Raw genomic sequence first — 20,480 nt, 5'->3', positions numbered from 1 at the left:
CTTTAGTAAAAATAAAGGCAGATATATTCTTATTCACAGAAAAAGAAGAGAAATACATATCTGCTGGAAATGTAATCCTTTTGGCATCATTTATTTAAATATTTTATTACAATTAAACTATGCTATCTTCTCAAATTATAAATTAGATGTTTAAAAGGCTATGAGTTTTCAGTGTCTATTTTAAAGAATTCTCAGTTGATCCTAAAAAGGGAAGAAAGAATGTGTCTGGAGAAAATGAGAAGTGGCCTCCCTAAAAATAGAGGAAGAGGGTGTCAATAATTAAGTGGGACAAGTCTAGGAATTTCTGTTATAATCTCTGGCATATGGATAACCAAATAATCAAATTAATTTGGATTTGCAGAATGGTATCTCTCTTTCATTAAACTTCAAATGGTCAAAATTAAATACACAGGCTATGCATATGAGGATGATATAACATGAATGCCAACACAATGACTTGAAATTTAATCACTAAAAATCAAAGCTAAAATGTTTTCTTCTTTGGGTACTCCATTAATTAGCACTGCAATAGAAAGCATTCAAAGGCATCATCTTCTTTTACTTTATATACTGGGAATGTCCAAATAGGGTAATCACAAAATTATGTAGAGGCCAACTCTTGTATGTATCTTGACTCTAGATGCATTCTTAGTACATCTGCATCTTTAGTACAACAAAAAGGAATCATACTGAACAGCTATGAGAGTACTCTAAATATACACTCAATATGCTGAAGCATTGATATCGTCGTAAGCTGTTTTAAAGATTATCTCTTTCATGTGTGTGAATTTATTAAATTTTAACATCACAGAGAACAGTGAAAATAGGCATTGTTTTGCCCATGTTATTAACTGTGTAAGCATTATATGTCTGCATTGTACAGAGAATTTAATGAAAGGAAAATCAGAAAATAATTTATGTTTACCAATATAAGTTAAAATTTTAAGTAGAAATATCCGTTTGAATCTGGATATTAATGATTTTATAATATAGACACTTTTCACAAATGCTGAAAGGCTAAAAACTCTAATGCCTGCAGGAGCCAAGAGGGCAATGGGAATAAATGAAGGTGATATGTCATATCAACAATAGACTGAATAAAAGTTTGTGAAAGGTATTAGGCATTTTCAGTGACCTGTGGGACTTCCACAAATAACACAATTAAGATATATAGTCAAGGGCATTTCTGAAAGCTTTAGGTGTGCCAAGAAGCAAACAGCATTAATTTCATCAGGGAAAACCAGGCAGGTTTAAGATATATTCCTGGGGAAAAGAATCAATACCAAAATATCTGAGAAAGGATTTTCTAGGGAAGAGAATCCAGAGCCTTCTTGGCCAACAGAAATGCTTTCTCTTAAGTATATTAGGTAAGGAATGCCTTATTATGGTCATTTTAAGTTTAAAGGAAAACAGCAATTAATTAAATCATTGAGAAACATCTTGTAATGTAGTTTTAAAAGGGCTTAATAAAAATGTCACTAGAGTTGTAATTTTGTCTAAGAATTCATATCTGACAACTGATCTTTTTTTTTTCCCAATTCAACTAGGATTCCTAGCTATCCATTTGCTATTTTTTCAAAGAAATGCTAATAAAGTCAACTGAACATTTTACTCTGAGAATAAATGTAGAATCCATTTAGACTTGATCTTTAAATATGCTTAAACCATCCTAAGGAGCTGTGTCTTCCTGGAGCTCAAGCTAAATCGTTGTTGTGTCTTGAGAAAACATCATCCAATACGTAAAAACATGCTTTGAATTTTATTTAAATTGGCTAGTGGTGTATATGTATGCATCATACCAAGAAACTAACTAGTCAATTTTTTATAGATCCTTAACAGTTTTCACCTTCTGTAAATGTGGTAGTAACACCAAATAAAAGGCCCAGTATCAACAATCCGACATCCCTTTGCAAAGTGGCACTCTCACTGAAATTTAAAAAAAAAACAACAAACAACTGAATGCAGGGTTGGGGTAGGTACAGTGTGGGGAGGAGGGAGGTGAGGACGTCAGCAAGGCCTCCAGGAGAGCTCACCTTTCTGAGAGAGTAGATCTCACACTACCAGTTCTCATGAGCAGGCTCTGCACCTCATGAGCGCCTGTGGTCAGTCCAGACAGGGAGCCATGGTGGCTGAGGGGGAGGTCAATGGACTCAGAGCTCGTATGGAGGCTAGTCATGGACTGGTAACTTGGAGTGTCCTTGCTGCCCGCAGAGGAACTGCTCAGATTGGCAGCCCACACGAGACCCCCTGACGCGAAAGAGTGGACCGACGCTGGGCTGGATGCCAACGAGTGACTTAAGCTTATAACATCTGCAGTGAGGTCTGAGGGTTTATTGAAGAGAGGGCTGCTGCTGCCACTGAGCCCGCCAGCACTGCCCAGGCTGCCCGTGCCAGACGACGGCGACTCCAGACTGCCTTGCCGCGCTAATGTGGTACTAGGACTGGACATTACAGAGGAGGGTTTCACACCCTCAGTATTAGGTGCAGAGGCAGGTTTGCCACCTGCCTTGGCACCAAACAACCTAAAAGAAAAACAAATAACAACTTCAGTTGTTCTGAGAAACTAACATCCACATTTAATACTTAGGGTTATAGTACATAGAGCCAAGCGTGCTCTGGTGGACGGGCTACCGAGCACTTCCTGTCTCTATGTTAATGAACTTGATAAGCTTGAACTTCTTAATCTCTCTCTCATATTGCCATAGAGGGAAACTGGTACTGGGCTGCCATCCCGTTGATGGGGGGACGTGGGCCAAACAGAAGGAAGGGTAAGCCAAACATCAAAGTCCCTGGTTTCCACAGTTAAGTGATCATCAGAGTTTTTTGCGAAATTAAGTAGTTTGCACATACTTGCTACCTATTTATAGAACCATTATAATGAAACAACTTCTACGCATTCGGTATATAATATGAAATATTATTTTTTTCTTTGTTTTATTTTCTTCATGTTAACGGCTTATCCAAATTCTAGAAGGAATGCTTAAGGCAAAGTTTAGGAGGCTGTGTTGTATGGCTGATGGCCTAAGTGACTCTCAGAGAGCAGTTGGCTAGTAACAGCATTGAATACTGTCAGCAACATGTCAGTATGTCTATAGTTTCCCCAAGAAAGACCAAAGGGTTAGATTTCAGTTGCCAGTGCTATTCAAATACACATTTATAATAGTGATTTGAAACATGGTTGGTGCTAAGTTAGATATTGGAGTTTGTTCAGAAAACATTTTAGTTTTGTGAATGAAGCAGATGATATAATTGAATTTATGTAAATATGGAAATAAAGTGTGATATGAAAAATGACATAATGATCACTAATTAAGTTGCAATGAAATCGTTATTTCCTATAGTGAAATATTTTATGACGAATATGAGAAATTGTTTCATAGGTAATGGGCCACTGGAGGGCACTATTGGCTTTTACTTAAGCAACGGATATATTTACTCTCACTACAAGTGATTATTCGTTCCAATGAGAATCAACTTTTCAAAACACCACTTCTTCAGGATTAATATTTCTACTGAAGAATATAAAACCTCTAGGTCTTTCAATCATGTATCTGAGATTTCTGAAATGTAAAAGTAAATGTTTCAAGACACTCTATTTCCCAGATATCAAGGCTCTTGGTTTACTCAGTATAATAAAAGCAAACATTAAAAATACTAAATATAAACATGTAACGGATTATAAATGGCCTATAAATAATATTCTATCATTTCATAGACAAGGAGACAGACCCAGAATAATTTAACTGTCTGTTCCAAATCTTTACCTGTATGTATTTTCCTGCCACTTAAAACACATCAGTATTTAAAAACACTGATATTGGGAAGGAGAACTCTGTATATTGAATATCAAAGACAATCCCCATGCAGAAACCAAGTCCTACAGGTTATTCAAGTCATATCAATTAAAGCTGATGATGAGTTAGAAAACCTAGCACATTTCTTAGTTATAATCCTATACCAAGCATCTAAAGGTTTTCAAATTCTGTCAATCATATCATACCTTGATTTTCATTTCAGGATATGGTGCTACATAAATCTGTCCACTGTGATCCGGTACTGTATAAGGAACACAACTTCATCTACATTCATGGTTATCATCAGCTCTTTAAGAGCCAACAAGATAATAAACACTAGAAGTGGATAACAATAGTCATAAAGACATATTTTATTTTGTTATTAACTGTGTAAAGATGAAAATCTATTACAAGCTATTATTTTATCACTCCCCCTAGGTACTACCATCTGCTTTTACTCATAAATGCTGTTTGTTTTGCTGTGACAATAGTGAAACTGCAAAGTTGGAGCATTTCTCAAAATGAGCAATATTTTTCCACTAGCTATTTATAGCATTGGCTTCTGAAAACTCATCGTACTTAGAAACTGAGTTAGAGTCTCAGTTATACATATCATGCACTGAGGGTATACACATACATGCTGAGGATACACATCTTTTATAGGACAGGCTATGGGACACACACAGATCCTGAGATGAAGCATTATGTGCTGTCCCAGCAGCATTTTACGCTCTCTTACCTTCGGAATGTTGGTGAGGCAATGTCAGGGTACTTGGACCCTGGCTGCCTGAGCCCTTGTGTCCCACAGGCACTCGCAGATGTGGGGCTGGATTTGGGGGAACCTGACAAGGAAACGCTCTCTGAGTCCGAGACCGCCACCTTTTCTTTCTCCTTGTCTGTCTGGTTGGCAGTGACAGGGCTTGAGCGTCCGGAGCCGACCTTCGCGGGTTCTCTCAGTTTCGAGGTGGTGGCCCCTGCTGACTTGCTGCTGACGTTGGAGTCGATACTGCTGCTGCTGGACCTGTGACCCCCGCGGCCGGGAATGCCACTGGCGCTGGACTTGGACGGGCGGGGCAAGCTGCGGTACTGCAGGGAGGCTTTGGAGCTAACGTGCAGCCCAACATCATCCTGATTCTGTGACCCATCCAAGCTGGTTTTCCTCCCTGCATGTGACTTCCCACCGATGGCAGCAGATTTGGGGATTTTACCCAGTGTGGCTGAGCCGCTTGTTATGGTGGTTCCACTGCTAGTGATCATGGCAGAGGACCCGACTCCACTTGGCTTCTTAAATCCAAAAGAACCAGTGGCCGTTGATCTTCCAATGCCTGAGGGGGGCTTTTTCCCCTCATCTCCACTGCTCTTTCCTGCATCTGATGGAGATCTCTGTAGAGATGATCCTTTCAGGGGACTTTTTCCTTTCTCAGAAGCTTTGGCATCATCAGTTTTCCCTAATGAGTGAGAAATACACACATTTATGTGCCTGCACATTGTGATTTCACAATATTTCTTTAAACAGAGTGTAAAATGTGAATACACCTGTGTGTGTGCTCAGCTGCTCAGTCGTGTCTGACTCTTTGGGACCCCATGGTCTGTGGCCCCCCAGGCTCCTTTGTCCGTGGGATTCCCCAGTCAAGAATACTACAGTGAGTTCCTAGTTACTACTTCAGGGGATCTTCCTGACCCAGGGATTGAATTCACATCTGTGTCTCCTGCATTGGCAGGCGGATTCTTTACCACTGCGCCACCTCGGAAGCCCAAATATATTTTTTTTACTACTTAAATTCCTATTCATTATTTTAGCTCTAAATAGGCATGTATCCAATGTATTCAAAAGATTAAGTGCTGCTGCTGCTGCTGCTAAGTCGCTTCAGTCGTGTCCAACTCTGTGCGACCCCATAGACAGCAGCCCACCAGGCTCCTCTGTCCCGGGGATTCTCCAGGCAAGAACACTGGAGTGGGTTGCCATTTCCTTCTCCAATGCATGGAAGTGAAAAGTGAAAGTGAAATCGCTCAGTCAAGTCCAACTCCTAGGGACCACATGGACTGCAGCCTACCAGGCTCCTCCATCCATGGGATTTTCTAGGCAAGAGTACTGGAGTGGGTTGCCATTGCCTTCTCCAGATTAAGTACAAAGCTATAAAAATATGGCTGTTAGAGGAAAGTGACTAGAGATCAGGAAGATAAAATGAAAATGCATATTTTTGCTATGTATTATTGCCTTATAGCTTGCAACTCTCTTCCTTTATAAAGATACCACTTAATCTCATCAAACTAAGTGCTTGAAAAGAGTTCATCAGATGATTGTATTTGAAGTATCCTGTTACATTAGTACTTCAGGTGGCACTATTTATATGAGGCACTATTTTAAAAATAGGGAAAGAGTCTTTAAAAAAAAAGGATGGTACAAAAAAAAAGGAGAAATCTTTTACTCTATATTTTCCATCAAGTCTAATTTGGAAATGATGTTTCAAATCTCCAGCCTTCAAACCCATTAGATTAGTGTGACTTTTCTTATCTCTTAGAAGTGAAACATAGGGGAAGAGTTAACATAAATATTCCAAACTTTATAGAAAATCAGAATGAAAGCTATCTTATGTTTCTTAATAAGTTGGCTTGTTTTATTTCCACATGACCAGTAATGACTGTGGCAAAATAAAACACTCACCTCTAGAGGGTGATGATACGCCCTAGAGGATGCCTGGAGTGTTGTATTCATGTGGATGCATATGATAAGGCATGTGAAATTTAGACAGAACAAGTATTTATATGGAGTATTATAAGTATTATATAAATATAAATAATTATATTTTTGATATAATTATGAAAAGCTACTATTAAAGACAACAAAGATCAAATGGAAACAATTCAGCTTAACAGCTGCCAGCAGACCAGCCTACCAGGTGTCTTGAGAGCACCGGTCCCAGTTTTCTGCCTGGAGGGCGCTCCTCCTTGGGCTGACATGCCTCTTCTCCAGGACCCTGTCTGAGAAACAGCCAGGGAGGCTTTCTGCCCCGTCTTCTCAGGGTCTTCAGGAAGTCCAGAGGAAACACCCTTCCACTTGCCACCTCCATCCCCATGGCTGTCAAAGTCCTCCTCGGGTTTTTTCAGCTCCTCGGTGCTCTCCCAAGGCTCATCTGTTGCAGATCGTTTCTCTGAATCTGTCTTCAGCTATGAAGAAAATAGGACAGAAAAACTTTGTGCAGAAAAACCTATCAAGTGTGAATTGGGCCCTGGAATGTCCTTTCAGATAATTAGCTTAAAAAAAAAAAAAAAAAGCAGCAGTGATTTATATTTCAAAAGAATTCCAAAGATGCTTCTATTTTTATTCTCTCTTCATTTAAGTTTCATTAATTTTAGTTCTATAATTCTCACTTGCACATATTAGAGAATATCAGAAGAAATGTGTGCAGAAAACTTCAATTAAACTCTCCAGAGAGGAAGGCATTTTCTATGTCAAATCTAACAAGGAAAAGTAAGACAAGCTAAAACTTAATTATCTAATATTCATTCTCGACTCACCATTCTCAAGAGATTCAGCGATGCATCTCAGAGATCAATATAAAATGAATCAAGAACTACCCAAAATTAGACAATTAAAAAATCAATTTTGGATTCCTAAACAATTATATCAATATTATAAAGAAAGATATGCAACAGAAGGCTTCCTGTGTTAGATTGTAATCAATTGAAAAAATACATATACACAAGCCTCAGTGTATGTAATTACTTCAGACTAACAGGCTGTGCTATATTTTAATGCAATGAAACATAATTTGGGGAAAAGTCTGGCAGAAACCCTGGAGAAAGAAAGAAGGTGGTTCTCACCTGAGTGTTCTTTCGGGACGGGACAGTGGTATTGGAGTAAGAGCTGACAGAGGACGCTGTGTTCAGGTCATCAGCGCTGATGTTATCCAGGGCGTCGCTGAGACCGCTGCTCACGGAGCTACTGTCGTCCCAGCTAAAGACAGGCACCAGCAATGACTAAGCACAGGATGCACAACGCAATCGCCCGTATTTCCACTTAACGTGTATCATGTATTGGGAAAATAATTTCTATTTTTTTTTAATCTTATGATGAAAAATACTCACTTTTCATTTTTGGAAAATCATACTGTTAAGAACTGAGCACAAACCTGAGAATAACCTTATCAAAGGTTTGCTAAGAATCAGTGCCTAGAGCAGATACAGGGGAAATGTTTATAAAATGAGTAAAAATAATGTTGAGAACGGAAGAATTGATGCCTTTGAACTGTGGTGCTGGAGCAGACTCTTGAGATTCCCTTGGACAGCAAGGAGGTCAAACCAGTCAATCATAAAGGAAATCAATCCCAAATATTCATTGAAAGGACTGATGCTGAAGCTGAAGCTTCAATACTTTGGCCACCTGATGCGAAGAGCTGACTCATTGGAAAAGACCCTGATGCTGGGAAAGATTGAAGGCAGGAAGAGAAGGGGATGACAGAGGATGAGATAGTTGGAAGGCATCACTGACTCGATGGACATGAGTTTGAGCAAGCTCCTGGAGATGGTGAAGGACAGGGAAGCTGGGCATGCTGAAATCCATGAGGTTGCAACGAGCTGGACATGACTAAGCAACTGAACAACAACAAAAATTATTGCTACAAATACTGCAAAGCATCAGGAAAAAAAAAATTATACCCATAACCTTTGTTTTTCCCCCTGAGAAGGCAATCAAGAGTCATATAGCATGTGAGAATCCATACTTTCTGTTAAAAAGTAAAAAGAAACACACACACACACAACTTGTGCTTTAGTCAGGAACCAGAAAATCATTCCTCATTCTTTCTCCCACCAATAACTACTTCCAACGATTTACCAAATCTTGAAGATTGAGACTTATATTATCATAGCATTCCTCTTGCAATACTTTATGATTTCTAACCTGGACAACATACCATATTCTTTCATCTGGCCTTCCTGTCGTCAGTCCTTCTCAATAAACTTCACCTGGTAAACTTGGGTCAATGTTCAGAAGTTCACATGTAGCTATGTCACTCCCTTACTTAATACACTTCAAAGACTTCTCTTTACCAAAGCTGTAGGTTCCACAGTATAATGCTCCTTCCCTTCAAGGTGCACAAAGGAATCATTTGGGGAATAAGGAAAGTATCTGAAATTCTGAATAAATCTGTTCTCAATCGAAAGAAGAATAAATAAAATAGGCTATATCAATATTCATGTGCAGACTACCACGGGATCTCTACATGTCAGATGATGCAGAAGTCATGTAGGCTGACCAGGGTCACCTGATGAGAATGGGAACTCCAGAGAGTAAAGAGGTGAACCATAGCTCTCACTTACTGGCTGGTTCTCAGTCTCCTGTGAAATACCGCTGCTCACCGGAACTCTAGTAATTGGTTTGTGTAAACTGGATACACATATCACATACAGACAAAAGTGAAGTCTCATAAAATAGACAAATGGCTTTAAAAAACCATCTGCAAATAATCCACACAAAGAAGAGACTATGCATAATGAAAGGACAACCTAACCGCAAAGGAATGGTAAACTGGTAACTTTTCCTACTCTTCCATGTGTACTTTCTGAGTCACACCATACATTAAAAATAATACGGATGGCTTGAGATCATAGAGCAAACTGACTAGAAAAGTAATTATCAAGAAGAAAATTTGAAATGTGAATTTATAGCAAATACTGTTATTGATGAGCTGTCCCTAGGTGAGTATTTTGCTGAGATAGAGCCACTGAGAGCATAAAACATGACCAAACACATTTATAAATCATATTATTACCAATAATAATTATATTTTTAATCACAGCAAAAGGATATTTTGTTCCACTGTAGGAAATACCTGCCATTTGTGACTGCTCTAATCTTTTGAATATCTTTCCCACATCTTATTTTGATAATTTCCCACATTAGGAGTCTTAGTTTCTCAAGACAGAATGTAAGAAACTCACATTTCCAGATTTCCTTATAGACAGATATGACATGTAACACAGGGCCTACACATGCACCCATAGTCACAAATGAGAAAAATAATCTTCTGGCAAACATAGTAGTAGTCATTCGATTTTTCTCTTATAAACTCTGGCAGATATCTGGTCTCTAGTTCCAGGGCTCAGAGGTTCCTGGTAGAGGAAGAAGTGATGCCCTAGATCTGTGGTTGGCTAAAAGCCTGCAAAGAGCCTCATTATCCAATCACCCCAATTATTCCAACAACCTTTTTATATCACTTCATTCCTTAAATTAGATAGAATATGTAGTTTGAAACTAAGAACCTCTATCAATAATTCATAATTTTAAAAATAATATTTCTTCTTTCATATATCCTCTAAATTTTTTTTAATGTTTATATATGCTATATAATACATATACTGGGTTTCCCAGGTGGCACAAGTGGTAAAGAACCTGCCTCCCAATGCAGGAGACATAAGAGACGTGGGTTTGATCCCTGGGTCAGGAAGATCCCCTGAAGGAGGGCATGACAGCCCACTCCAGTATCTTTGCCTGGAGAATCCCATGATCAGAGGAGCCTAGCGGGGTATGGTCTGCAGGGTCGCAAACAGTTGGACATAACTGAAGCAATTTAGCATAGCATAAGTTGGTGATGGACAGGGAGGCCTGGTGTGCTGCGATTCGTGGGGTCACAAGGAGTCGGACACGACTGAGCAACTGAACTGAACTGAACTGAATACGTATATTCTCACAGGAACGCATGCATATAATTATAAAATTTTAAATATACATACTTGAGCAACTACTTATCTATTTAAGTAGTTACTTAATTAGATTACTCAATTACTAATTGCTATCTAATTAAGCAATTACTTATCAGATTCCTTTAAAAGACATATGGCTTTCTGGATTATGTAGCCCTAGACTACCTCTTCAGCTGCAACTCTCCATCCCCTGCCTGACTGTGTGCACTTTGACTTACAGCTGCATTCAGTTCCCATCACCATCACTTTGTCTGCCTTTGATCAAGCTACCCTCTGGCCTACTTGACTACGTTATACTTGCCCTATAAAGCAATTCGAGCAACTATCTTCAGGATAAATTAGGTAGCGTCCTCTTTGCATTGCCATAATACTAACGCACAGACTTCTAGGACTGGGTGTAGCACACTGTTTCACTAATCTACAAAAATGTGTATAAATGGATCATTAGCCCATGAGTTTTCTGAGCACGGAGCTGTGTGATAGTTTTCTTTGAATTTCTACTATTTGGCAATTTTTACTATATGGCAATGACTGACATAAATGTTGAATAAATTCTCATGTTTTATTGAGATTAAAAGAAATAAAATTATAGAGGTAATCTTTCATACTCATATGAAATGGAGTTTTAAGAAATACTTACCACAATATATTAAGTACTCAAAGAAAATTAAACAAAAAGGAAATTTTACCTGTTTTAAAAATGAATCTTTTTAAGGTAACTATTTCTCTGGCAAGGAAGACAGAATCAACATTTCTAACTATAGCTTTCACCAATGTAAATCCTAGCATTTGCAACTCAAAGTTAAATGCAACAACTCTTACGGAATTTAAAAAATCACTTATGTTTTAAAGACATTTAAAGTCTCAAATGATCACAATGGCTTTGTGGTTAAAATAATATAAATGAGAGAATCCAAAATAAGATATAGATTTTCAATCTCTCAACAGAAAAATAAAAAATATATCAAATTAAGAAATATCATAGACATGAACAATCTGAATTTATCTTGGTGTAATGGAAAGAACAATGGATTCCTAAAATTAAAGTTTTTCATGTGAGCCTTTATTAGAGGCACATAGCTAGTCTTGCTATTCTGATCTCCCTATCTCACAGGGTAGCATGGGAAGCAAATGAATCATTTATATGAACCATTTTATAATACTTTACACTTTTCCATCTCCTCAAACTGCTTTACCTCCAAGATCTCAAATGCTGCAGTCTCATTTTTTGATCACAATCTTCCATATTTTCAGCATTCTAAAATCTACTGATTCCTAATTTTAAGACTATTTTATAGCTACTTCCTGTTGTCTACTTTTAATGGCCTTGTGTTTTTTACGCCACTGATCTATTTATTGAATGATGCAGGACCCAAAGATGCTAGAACAAAAGGATTGCTAAAGTGAGAAGTACTCTCTAGTTCTTGCTGCCATAGTGGTCTTCCATACCTGCCTTGACTCTGTTAATTAAACGTGTTTTCCCTATTACTATTTTGGAAAATGACAACATAGTCAATTAATGAGAATGACTAATATAAAAATATTATTATATATTTTATAATATGTAATAATGACTGCATATAGATTCAAGTTACGTAACTTCAGGTGATTTCACAGCTGAGGTTAGATTTCTCAGAAATTCTGACTAATCCAAAAGTGATTTTCTTCAGATTCCAATGATATAGCTTTGTTTCTCTCTTCTTTCTCTGGATTCCATGATCTTCCTCCTAGTACTTTAGTGAAACTGCTTTCACAAAAGTCAATAAATCCATGGACTGAGTGCTTACTATGTGTCCTACTCTTCTAAATAGTTAATGCTGCTGCTGCTGCTGCTGCTAAGTCGTTTCAGTCACGTCCGACTCTGTGTGACCCCATAGATGGCAGCCCACCAGGCTCCTCCATCCCTGGGATTCTCCAGGCATGAATACTGGAGTGGGTTGCCATTTCCTTCTCCAGTGCATGAAAGGGAAAAGTGAAAGTGAAGTCGCTCAGTCGTGTCTGACTCTTAGCGACCCCATGGACTGTAGCCTACCAGGCTCCTCCATCCCTGGGATTCTCCAGGCATGAATACTGGAGTGGGTTGCCATTTCCTTCTCCAATGCACGCATGCATGCTAAGTTGCTTCAGTCGTGTCTGACTCTGTGACCCTATGGACAGCGGCCCACCAGGCTCCTCTGTCCACGGGATTCCCTAGGCAAGAATACTGGAGTGGGTTGCTGTTTCCTTCTCCAAAATACTTAATATATATTATCTAATTCCCAAACGAAGCCAAGAGACAGGCATTATATAGAAAAGGGGTTCAGGTAGTTTGAATGATGGAGCTGGGATGTGAACCCAGGAATTTTGCCCTAAAACTTGGTCAGCACCTCTCTCCCTTGCCTCCCATCTTCTCACCCCTTATATCTTGAAATAAACCAATGATGAGCCTTTAGAGGCTCTTTGCAAAGTTCACCAGTTCACAGAACTCTTTACTTTTCTCTTTTTGTGATTCCTTTGAATCCCTCAAAATTCAGAACTTCATCTTAAATCACCTTAGATTCTTTCCTGGAAATTTCTTAGTCTCTCACAACTTCAATATCACCTCCATGATGATGATACTCAAGTTTGCATCTCTAATTCAGACTTCTTTCTTGATTTATTGATCAGCCTTTCCAGCCTTCTACTGAACAGTTTCTCAAGGATATCCTATTCACATCTCAAATTCAGTCTACCTAGATCCCACCATTTCTCTTTAAAAACTCTTCTCCCTTTCAGTTACTGACTACTTGTTTATCCTTCTTCAAAATATACTGCTAGTATCTCTCTTCTCTCACCTGGATTCACTGTTAAGTTGTTTCTTATCCTGTAAAGTCTGTGTCAGCTACAGGTGACATGGCCCTCCTTGTGTTCTGTATTATCAGTGTGTATACTCCTTCCATCAGAGCTGTTAGTAAGAATCTGCTCTTATTCATTAAGTGATTAATAAATTACAGCTCCTCTCCTTTGAAGAACTCACTGTGTATTCTGGAGGGCAAACATGTAAGCAGACCATTATAATACAAAATGGTAGGATTGTAATAGAGATGAACGGTAAATATGTGGCAGGACAGCACCCCTACCACTCATTAGAAGAGTTCAAGCATTTCTTCCAGACAGGGATACTGCAGCGTGATCAGAGGAAATAAATGTTAATCACTGTATCAGAGCATATATCGCTTGTTATGCCACTATTTCGGTGTTTTCCCATCTTCTTGGTCATAATCTGTATTACCCGATGTCAGAGACTGTATGACATTTATCTTCATAATTCTAGCATATAACATGGTGTCAACCATTGAACAGACGACTAGTAGATGTTTGTTAAATAAAACAGTTTTACTTTTGAGAATACTGCCTCCATCCAATAATGTTAAGTTATACTAAATGTAATAATAAATGTAGAATTTGAGAAAAAAATTTGTTCAACATATCTCTTTGCTAAATAATCTTAAAGGAACACCTTTTGATTGATGACAACATGATTTTCTCATCTTAAGTTTCTGTGTTTTGACTTTCATCTTTGGTTTATGAGAACCAGAATTCTCCCTAGGTAGGATGCAATTAATCTTGTTAATTATGGCACACTTACTTAAGTGAAAAACTCTGTAGAAAATAGCCTTTTTAACTGACAAAAATGTTAATTTACTTAAATAATTAGCTCCAAGTAGTATGTCTCAAACTCAATATATTTTCATCTTTTCATTTTTAATTTCATTAAGATGTTCTAAGAATTCATGACTATATTTTTTTTATAAAAGAGCAAGTCTTTATCTTCTCCAAGTTACAGATCTATTGCTCTGCTAAGCTTTTCTCAACAAACTAGGACAGTTAAAAAAAAAATACAAATCTGTGTATCTTATACACACAGTTTGCATTTACACATTGAGTTATTTCCAGTTTTAAAATACTATGAATAAAGCTGTTAAGAACATTCACATACACTCCATTTATGTGACATTCTAGAAAAGCAAAACTACAGATATGTAGGACAAATCGGTGACTGCCAGTGGATAGGAGTATGGGAAGATCTGTGGAGATTGTTACACAACTTGATGCATATGTCAAAATTCTGAACTATAGAAAAAAATTATTGTATGTAAAGTTTTTAAAAAGTTGCTGTTGGTAAATCACAATTTGGATATCAGTAGATTACTAATTATTCTAAGAAGAAAGTGACTCTCTTGGCATGTCTTTAATGTTTATATTTTTAAAGATTAATTATTGACTATGCCAAAGCCTTGACTGTGTGGATCACAATAAACTGTGGAAGATTCTTCAAGAGATGGGAATACCAGACCACCTGACCTGCTTCCTGAGAAATTTGTATGCAGGTCAAGAAGCAACAGAAATGGACATGGGACAACAGACTGGTTCCAAATCAGGAAAGGATTATGCCAAGGCTGTATACTGTCACCCTGCTTATTTAACTTATATGCAGAGTACATCATGAGAAACGCTGGGCTGGATGAAGCACAAGCTGGAATCAAGGTTGCTGGGAGAAATATTAATAACCTCATATATGCAGATGACACCACCCTTACAGCAGAGTGAAGAAGAACTAGAGTCTCTTGATGAAAGTGAAAGAGGAGAGTGAAAAAGTTGGCTTAAAGCTCAACATTCAGAAAAGTAAGATCATGGCGTCCAGTCCCAACACTTCATGAAAAATCAGTCAGTCATTCAGTTCAGTCGCTCAGTCGTGTCCACCTCTTTGCGACCCCATGAACTGCAGCACGCCAGGCCTCCCTGTCCATCACCAACTCCCGGAGCCTACCCAAACCCATGTCCATCGAGTCAGTGATGCCATGCAACCATCTCATCCTCTGTTGTCCCCTTCTCCTCCTGCCCCCAGTCCTACCCAGAATTAGGGTCTTTTCCAATGAGTCAACTCTTCACATGAGGTGGCCAAAGTATTGGAGTTTCAGCTTCAACATCAGTCCTTCCAATGAGCACCCAGGATTGGTCTCCTTTAGGATGGATTGATTGGACCTCCTTGCAGTCCAAGGGATGGGGAAATAGTGGAAACAGTGACAGACTTTATTTTTTTGAGCTCCCAAATCACTGCAGATGGTGACTGCAGCCATGCAATTACAAGACGCTTGCTCTCTGGAAGAAAAATTTTGACCAACCTAGACAGCATATTAAAAAGCAGAGACATTACTTTGCCAGCAAAGATCTGTCTAGTCAAAGCTATGGTTTTTCCAGTAGTCATGTATGGATGGGAGAGTGTACTATAAAGAAAGCTGAGCACCGAAGAACTGATGCTTTTGAACTGTGTGTTGGAGACTCTTGAGAGTCCCTTGAACTGCAAGGAGATCCAACCAGTCCATCCTAAAGGAAATCAGTCCTGAATATTCATTGGAAGGACCAACGCTGAAGCTGAAATGCCAATGCTTTGCCCACCTGATGTGAAGAACTGACTCATTGGAAAAGACCCTGATGCCGGGGAAGATTGAAGGCAGGAGGAGAAGGGGACAACAGAGGATGAGATGGTTGGATGGCATCACTGACTCAATGAACATGAGTTTGAGTAAACTCCAGGAGTTGGTGATGACAGGGAGGCCTGGCGTGCTGCAGTCCATGGGGTTGCAAAGAGTCGGACATGCCTGAGTGACTGAACTGAACTGAATTGAATAACTCAGTGAAGTTGGGGATCTATTTTATTTATTTGGCTAAGCACTTGTGGCTCTGACACTTACGTTTAACCCTGGATTTACACTGAGAAGCAAATATATGTGGCATATATTCAAAATCTTTTGGTTTTTTGCTTTTTATGTTGAAGAATTCTGAAATATTAAGTAAATAAATGTTAACATAATTTTACAGATATATAACTAATTTCAGGGGAAAATGCTAGTGTTGTTGGTCAGTAATTTTTCAACACACACATGGATGATAAGCAAATCCATCGTTTTTATACATGATTTAAACAAAGTTGGCCATTGGTAAATAACATAGATAACATAATAAAGTGTTCACTCCAGTGCTTGATTCTGGGGACATCTCACACATATAGTCCAATACATTAGTTGCAGTTAGGCTCTGCAGACACAGACAAATGTGGAGATTCCCATGTATTCCATGAGTGTCTATTATAAAATGGGGATTTTTTAGTTATAAGTGAGGTGGCAATAACAGAAAAAACATAGAGGCTAGAAGATAAGGGAAATATTCAATTCTGTCAGAGGTCCAATGTTAAGAATCTCATAAGATAATCATACTGAGAAAAATAGGCTGCTTTCTTCCAACCTAAATATAATAAATGATAAAGTACAACTATGTGATATAATATGGTATAATATACGATAAAGTACAAGTTCTAAAGGATTTTGCTATATATTTCTTAAGACAAGTAACTTTTTCATGAAAATAAAAGAGGAGCCTCTGTAGTTATTTTTAAGACCATCAGGTGAAAACTTCTCGATATGCTTTCTGTTTCTAAGGCAAAAGTAAATAACATTTGCCTAAGAAAATAAAGGTACCACTTAAAACTCTATCACATTCTGGGATAGCTTTGTTTTTCATTTCCACTGTTTATGCCAATTTCCATAATACACATAAAAAGATAACAGTTATCTTAAAATATTTAGACATAATGATCTTTGCAATAATAATCTTAAAAATACTGACAATCAACTGTTGAGGCTTTGCAGTTTGGTACTAACATGTTAAGTCAATGATCTTTTCCTCAAAACTAAATGAGCATAAAACCACTTAGACCTATTCAATTTTACATTTTTTTTTTTTTAATCAGCAAGCACAATGCACTACCTGCCAAATTTGAGTACTGCAACCACTGAAGTGTAAATTCTACATTACTTTAGGGTCACTGATAGAAAGCAATGGTGTGTATCTCACCATTGAGATAGCAAAGATTCATTCAGCATTTCCCAGGAAAAATATTTTATCACCAAGAAAAAAAGAATGAGGCATTAAAAAAGATTTTATAATTGGAGAAACCTAAGTATATAATAACATCAATATACTAAACACAATTTTATGTTAAAACTAGTCCTTTCAACCTATAAAATGAACATGGTCTTCTTTGAGTTTTTTTAAAAATGTCCTCCTTTCAAAGGTATTCTGTCCTTCCACTGCTCATTAACTCTGCAGTGGAGTATAAGCAACTGGTTTATAATCCAGTTGAAATGTCATTTCCTCTATGAACCCTTCTAGGATTTCGAAGGACACATTAACTCTTCCCTGTCTGTATTTACTACCAGTGTGCTTCTACGGTCCTGTAATTTGTCTGCTTGCAATGTAGGTAAAGCTACAGGACTGTGGTAAGGGCAAAGCGAGCGGCTTTTCTCCTAGTCTCAGTGTTCAGGCTGGCATCTGGCCCATGGTAGGTTCTTAATGTTTGTGGGATAAATCAATTGTGAGTGAAAAAATGTTGACTGCCCGTAGCAGTAAACAAAGAATGTTGCAATCATCAAACCTCTAGAGTGAGCCCTGAGGGAACTCGGGAGAGAAACAGCATGGCTTCCACCAAGCCATCAGCCACCGCAGCCACTCCCCGGCAGTGCACCCTGAGGAGACTCAGGAGGGAAACACAGGATATGGATCCCAAGTAGCTGAGGTACACATCAAAGAATGATTTCAAAGAGCCCAGCGTTTTGCATCTTCTTGTACACAGAAAAGCATTATATTGGGTCACTTGAGATGTCTGGTTTTCTTTTAGTAACAGTAATATTTTGATGTTCTGACTACCTGTGTTTGTTGCAAAAACTCGGGTATATCTTGGCTCCTCCCTTACTTCTTTGGAATAGTCTCTCAAAGCTACCTGAGAATCTGTGTCCCAGACTGAAGTCCTCAGTTTTTTCTACAAAATAAAACATAATTGTGGTGACCCAAGGGTGAAAGAGCAGATAAAACCAAGGAGGGTCTTGGAATGCAGGAATAGCAAAACCAGACCCTTACTGTCCTTCCCTCCCCCATGTTGTAACTATTAACGGATTTAAGGTCCTCCTGAGCAGTATAAACTGCCTCCCCTCCTACCCTATAGGGAGAAGTTATTTGCCTCATTCTTTCCCCACTCAGTATATGTGCCTCATCCAATCAGCAAATGACCCACAGGACTCCCATCCCACTCCTTGTCCTGGGTATAAAAGTGGACTAAGGACCCCTGTTCAACGTCGGTTCTCCCTTGAGCTGGCCCTCTGTTCTAACAGCATCTCCCACTCTAGTAAGCTTTATTTCCCTGTTATTCTGTCTCATGTCTGGAAATTCTTTTCCAACCTGCGCCTGGACCACGACAATAATTTCAATGCTTAGGGTGTGCATCTTTCTCAAACGACACAATAAATTATCTACAACCTTAATCTATGATTCATTTACTCATTCTAACACTTAAATGTGTGCATCGTTATGAATTGTGGTTAAAAAAACCAATGTGATTATATGAGAAAAAAAACAATCAGAAGGACCTATTATGTCAGGTGAATAAAGAACAGCCTCTTTGAGGAGGCAGTTGAAGACAGTCATTAAGCAGGTGAGTGAAGGGTAAAGGAAAGCCATCTGTGAAAGCGGTGGAGAAGACAACAACACAGGGAGAGGAGACAGCGAGTGTAAAGACCCAGAAGCAGCAAAGGTCAAAGGGCAGCAGGACCATGCAGCCCCAAGCAAGGGAAAAGTGTCAGTTCTGAGACTGGGAAGTAGGCAGGGCCAGCTCTTGAAGGATCTTCTAGACAATGTTAAGACATTAGAGTTCCTTGGAAGTATGAAAGAAATTCATCAAATAATTCCAAGCCATGAAATGACATGAGCAGATCTAAAGTTTAAAAATAATACTTCAGTGTTATGAGTATATTAGAAGTAAGGAGGAATAGTATTGGGAAGCTCAGTGAAGAGGTTATTATAATATCTGTCAGTTTTTGATGGGGGGTTTAAAAGTAAATTAAAAGAAGGCAGTCTGGGGGTTCCATGGTGGTGCAGTGGCTAAGGTTTTGTGCTTCCAGTGCAGGGAACCTGGGTTCGATACCTGGTCAGGGAACTAGAACCCACATGCTGCAAACTAAGACTCAGAGAAGATAAATAAATAAAATTTTACAAAATGAAGGCAGTTTCAATATATATTTGAAGGTAGAAATGACAGGATCTGCTGTTGGCTGGTGTGACATAATAAGCAATATATATTTGGTTTCTATTCCCAGTTCCTTATGCAGAGCTCCTCAGAGTTTTGTAATTTTTTTAGGTGATAAGTATGCCAGGATCACCTTTTGTTCTAATATTTGGTCTTGTACTCCAGTTTCTAATGCAGAACTCCTCAATTCCCTAGAATCTTCTGGGTGATAGGAGCATCTTTTGTTCTAATAAGACAACTCTTGGTTGGCTCTTGGATGGTCCATTGGTCTTTTTCTTTTAAACCACAATTAAAAATTCCTTGCACTTGTGTATTAGAATGAGTGAATGTATTACACATTAAGGCCTTAGTTTGTGACTATGTAAGACTAGATCATTTACTGATTTATCTCACACCTCATTTCTTTGGGAGGGAGAGGGGCTGAAGACTAAGTTAATGTATCATGCCTACCTAACAAAGCCTCTGTAAAAATCCATAAATTATGAGGTTCAGAGAGCTTCCAGGTTAACATACAGAGGTGCTTAGACAGTAGGTTGTCAAGAGAGAGCTTGGATGTTTCATGTTCCTTCTCTCTACCTTGCTCTATCCAACTCTTCAGTTGGTTATTCATCGATATCCTTTATCATATACTTTATAATAAACCAGCAAATAGAAGTAAATGTTTCCGTGAGTTTTGTGAGTCATTCTAGCAAATTATAGAACCTGAAGAGGGTCATAGAAACCTCCAATTTATAGCTGGTCAGTCAGAAATAGGAGGCTTGGGCTTGCAATTGGCATCTGAAGTGGGGGCAATCTTATGGGACTGAGCCTTTAGCTTTGTGGCATCAGATGCAAATTCCAGGTAGATAGGGCCAGAACTGAGCTGAACTGAATATAGGATACAG

The 20,480-nt window shown here is 38.5% G+C and overlaps 1 protein-coding gene across 4 annotated transcripts in view; it reads right to left on the bottom strand.

Moving 5' to 3' along the window:
- Nucleotides 1-20,480, bottom strand: part of NAV3 (neuron navigator 3) — a 375,406-nt gene that overhangs the window by 84,392 nt on the left and 270,534 nt on the right. For all 4 annotated transcript variants that reach the window (XM_081483945.1, XM_081483946.1, XM_081483947.1 and 1 more), the window contains 4 exons: nt 7,620-7,752; nt 6,692-6,962; nt 4,534-5,242; nt 2,034-2,522 (listed from right to left, as the gene is read on the bottom strand). In XM_081483945.1, the coding sequence (XP_081340071.1) occupies nt 2,034-2,522; nt 4,534-5,242; nt 6,692-6,962; nt 7,620-7,752 (1,602 nt within the window). The remainder of the gene's footprint in view (nt 1-2,033; nt 2,523-4,533; nt 5,243-6,691; nt 6,963-7,619; nt 7,753-20,480) is intronic.

Source organism: Giraffa tippelskirchi, chromosome 4 (genome assembly GCF_054371585.1).
Source record: "Giraffa tippelskirchi isolate mGirTip1 chromosome 4, T2T-mGirTip1v1.2.pri, whole genome shotgun sequence".
Lineage (NCBI taxonomy): Eukaryota > Metazoa > Chordata > Mammalia > Artiodactyla > Giraffidae > Giraffa > Giraffa tippelskirchi.
This window is presented reverse-complemented; position numbering and strand designations above follow the sequence as displayed.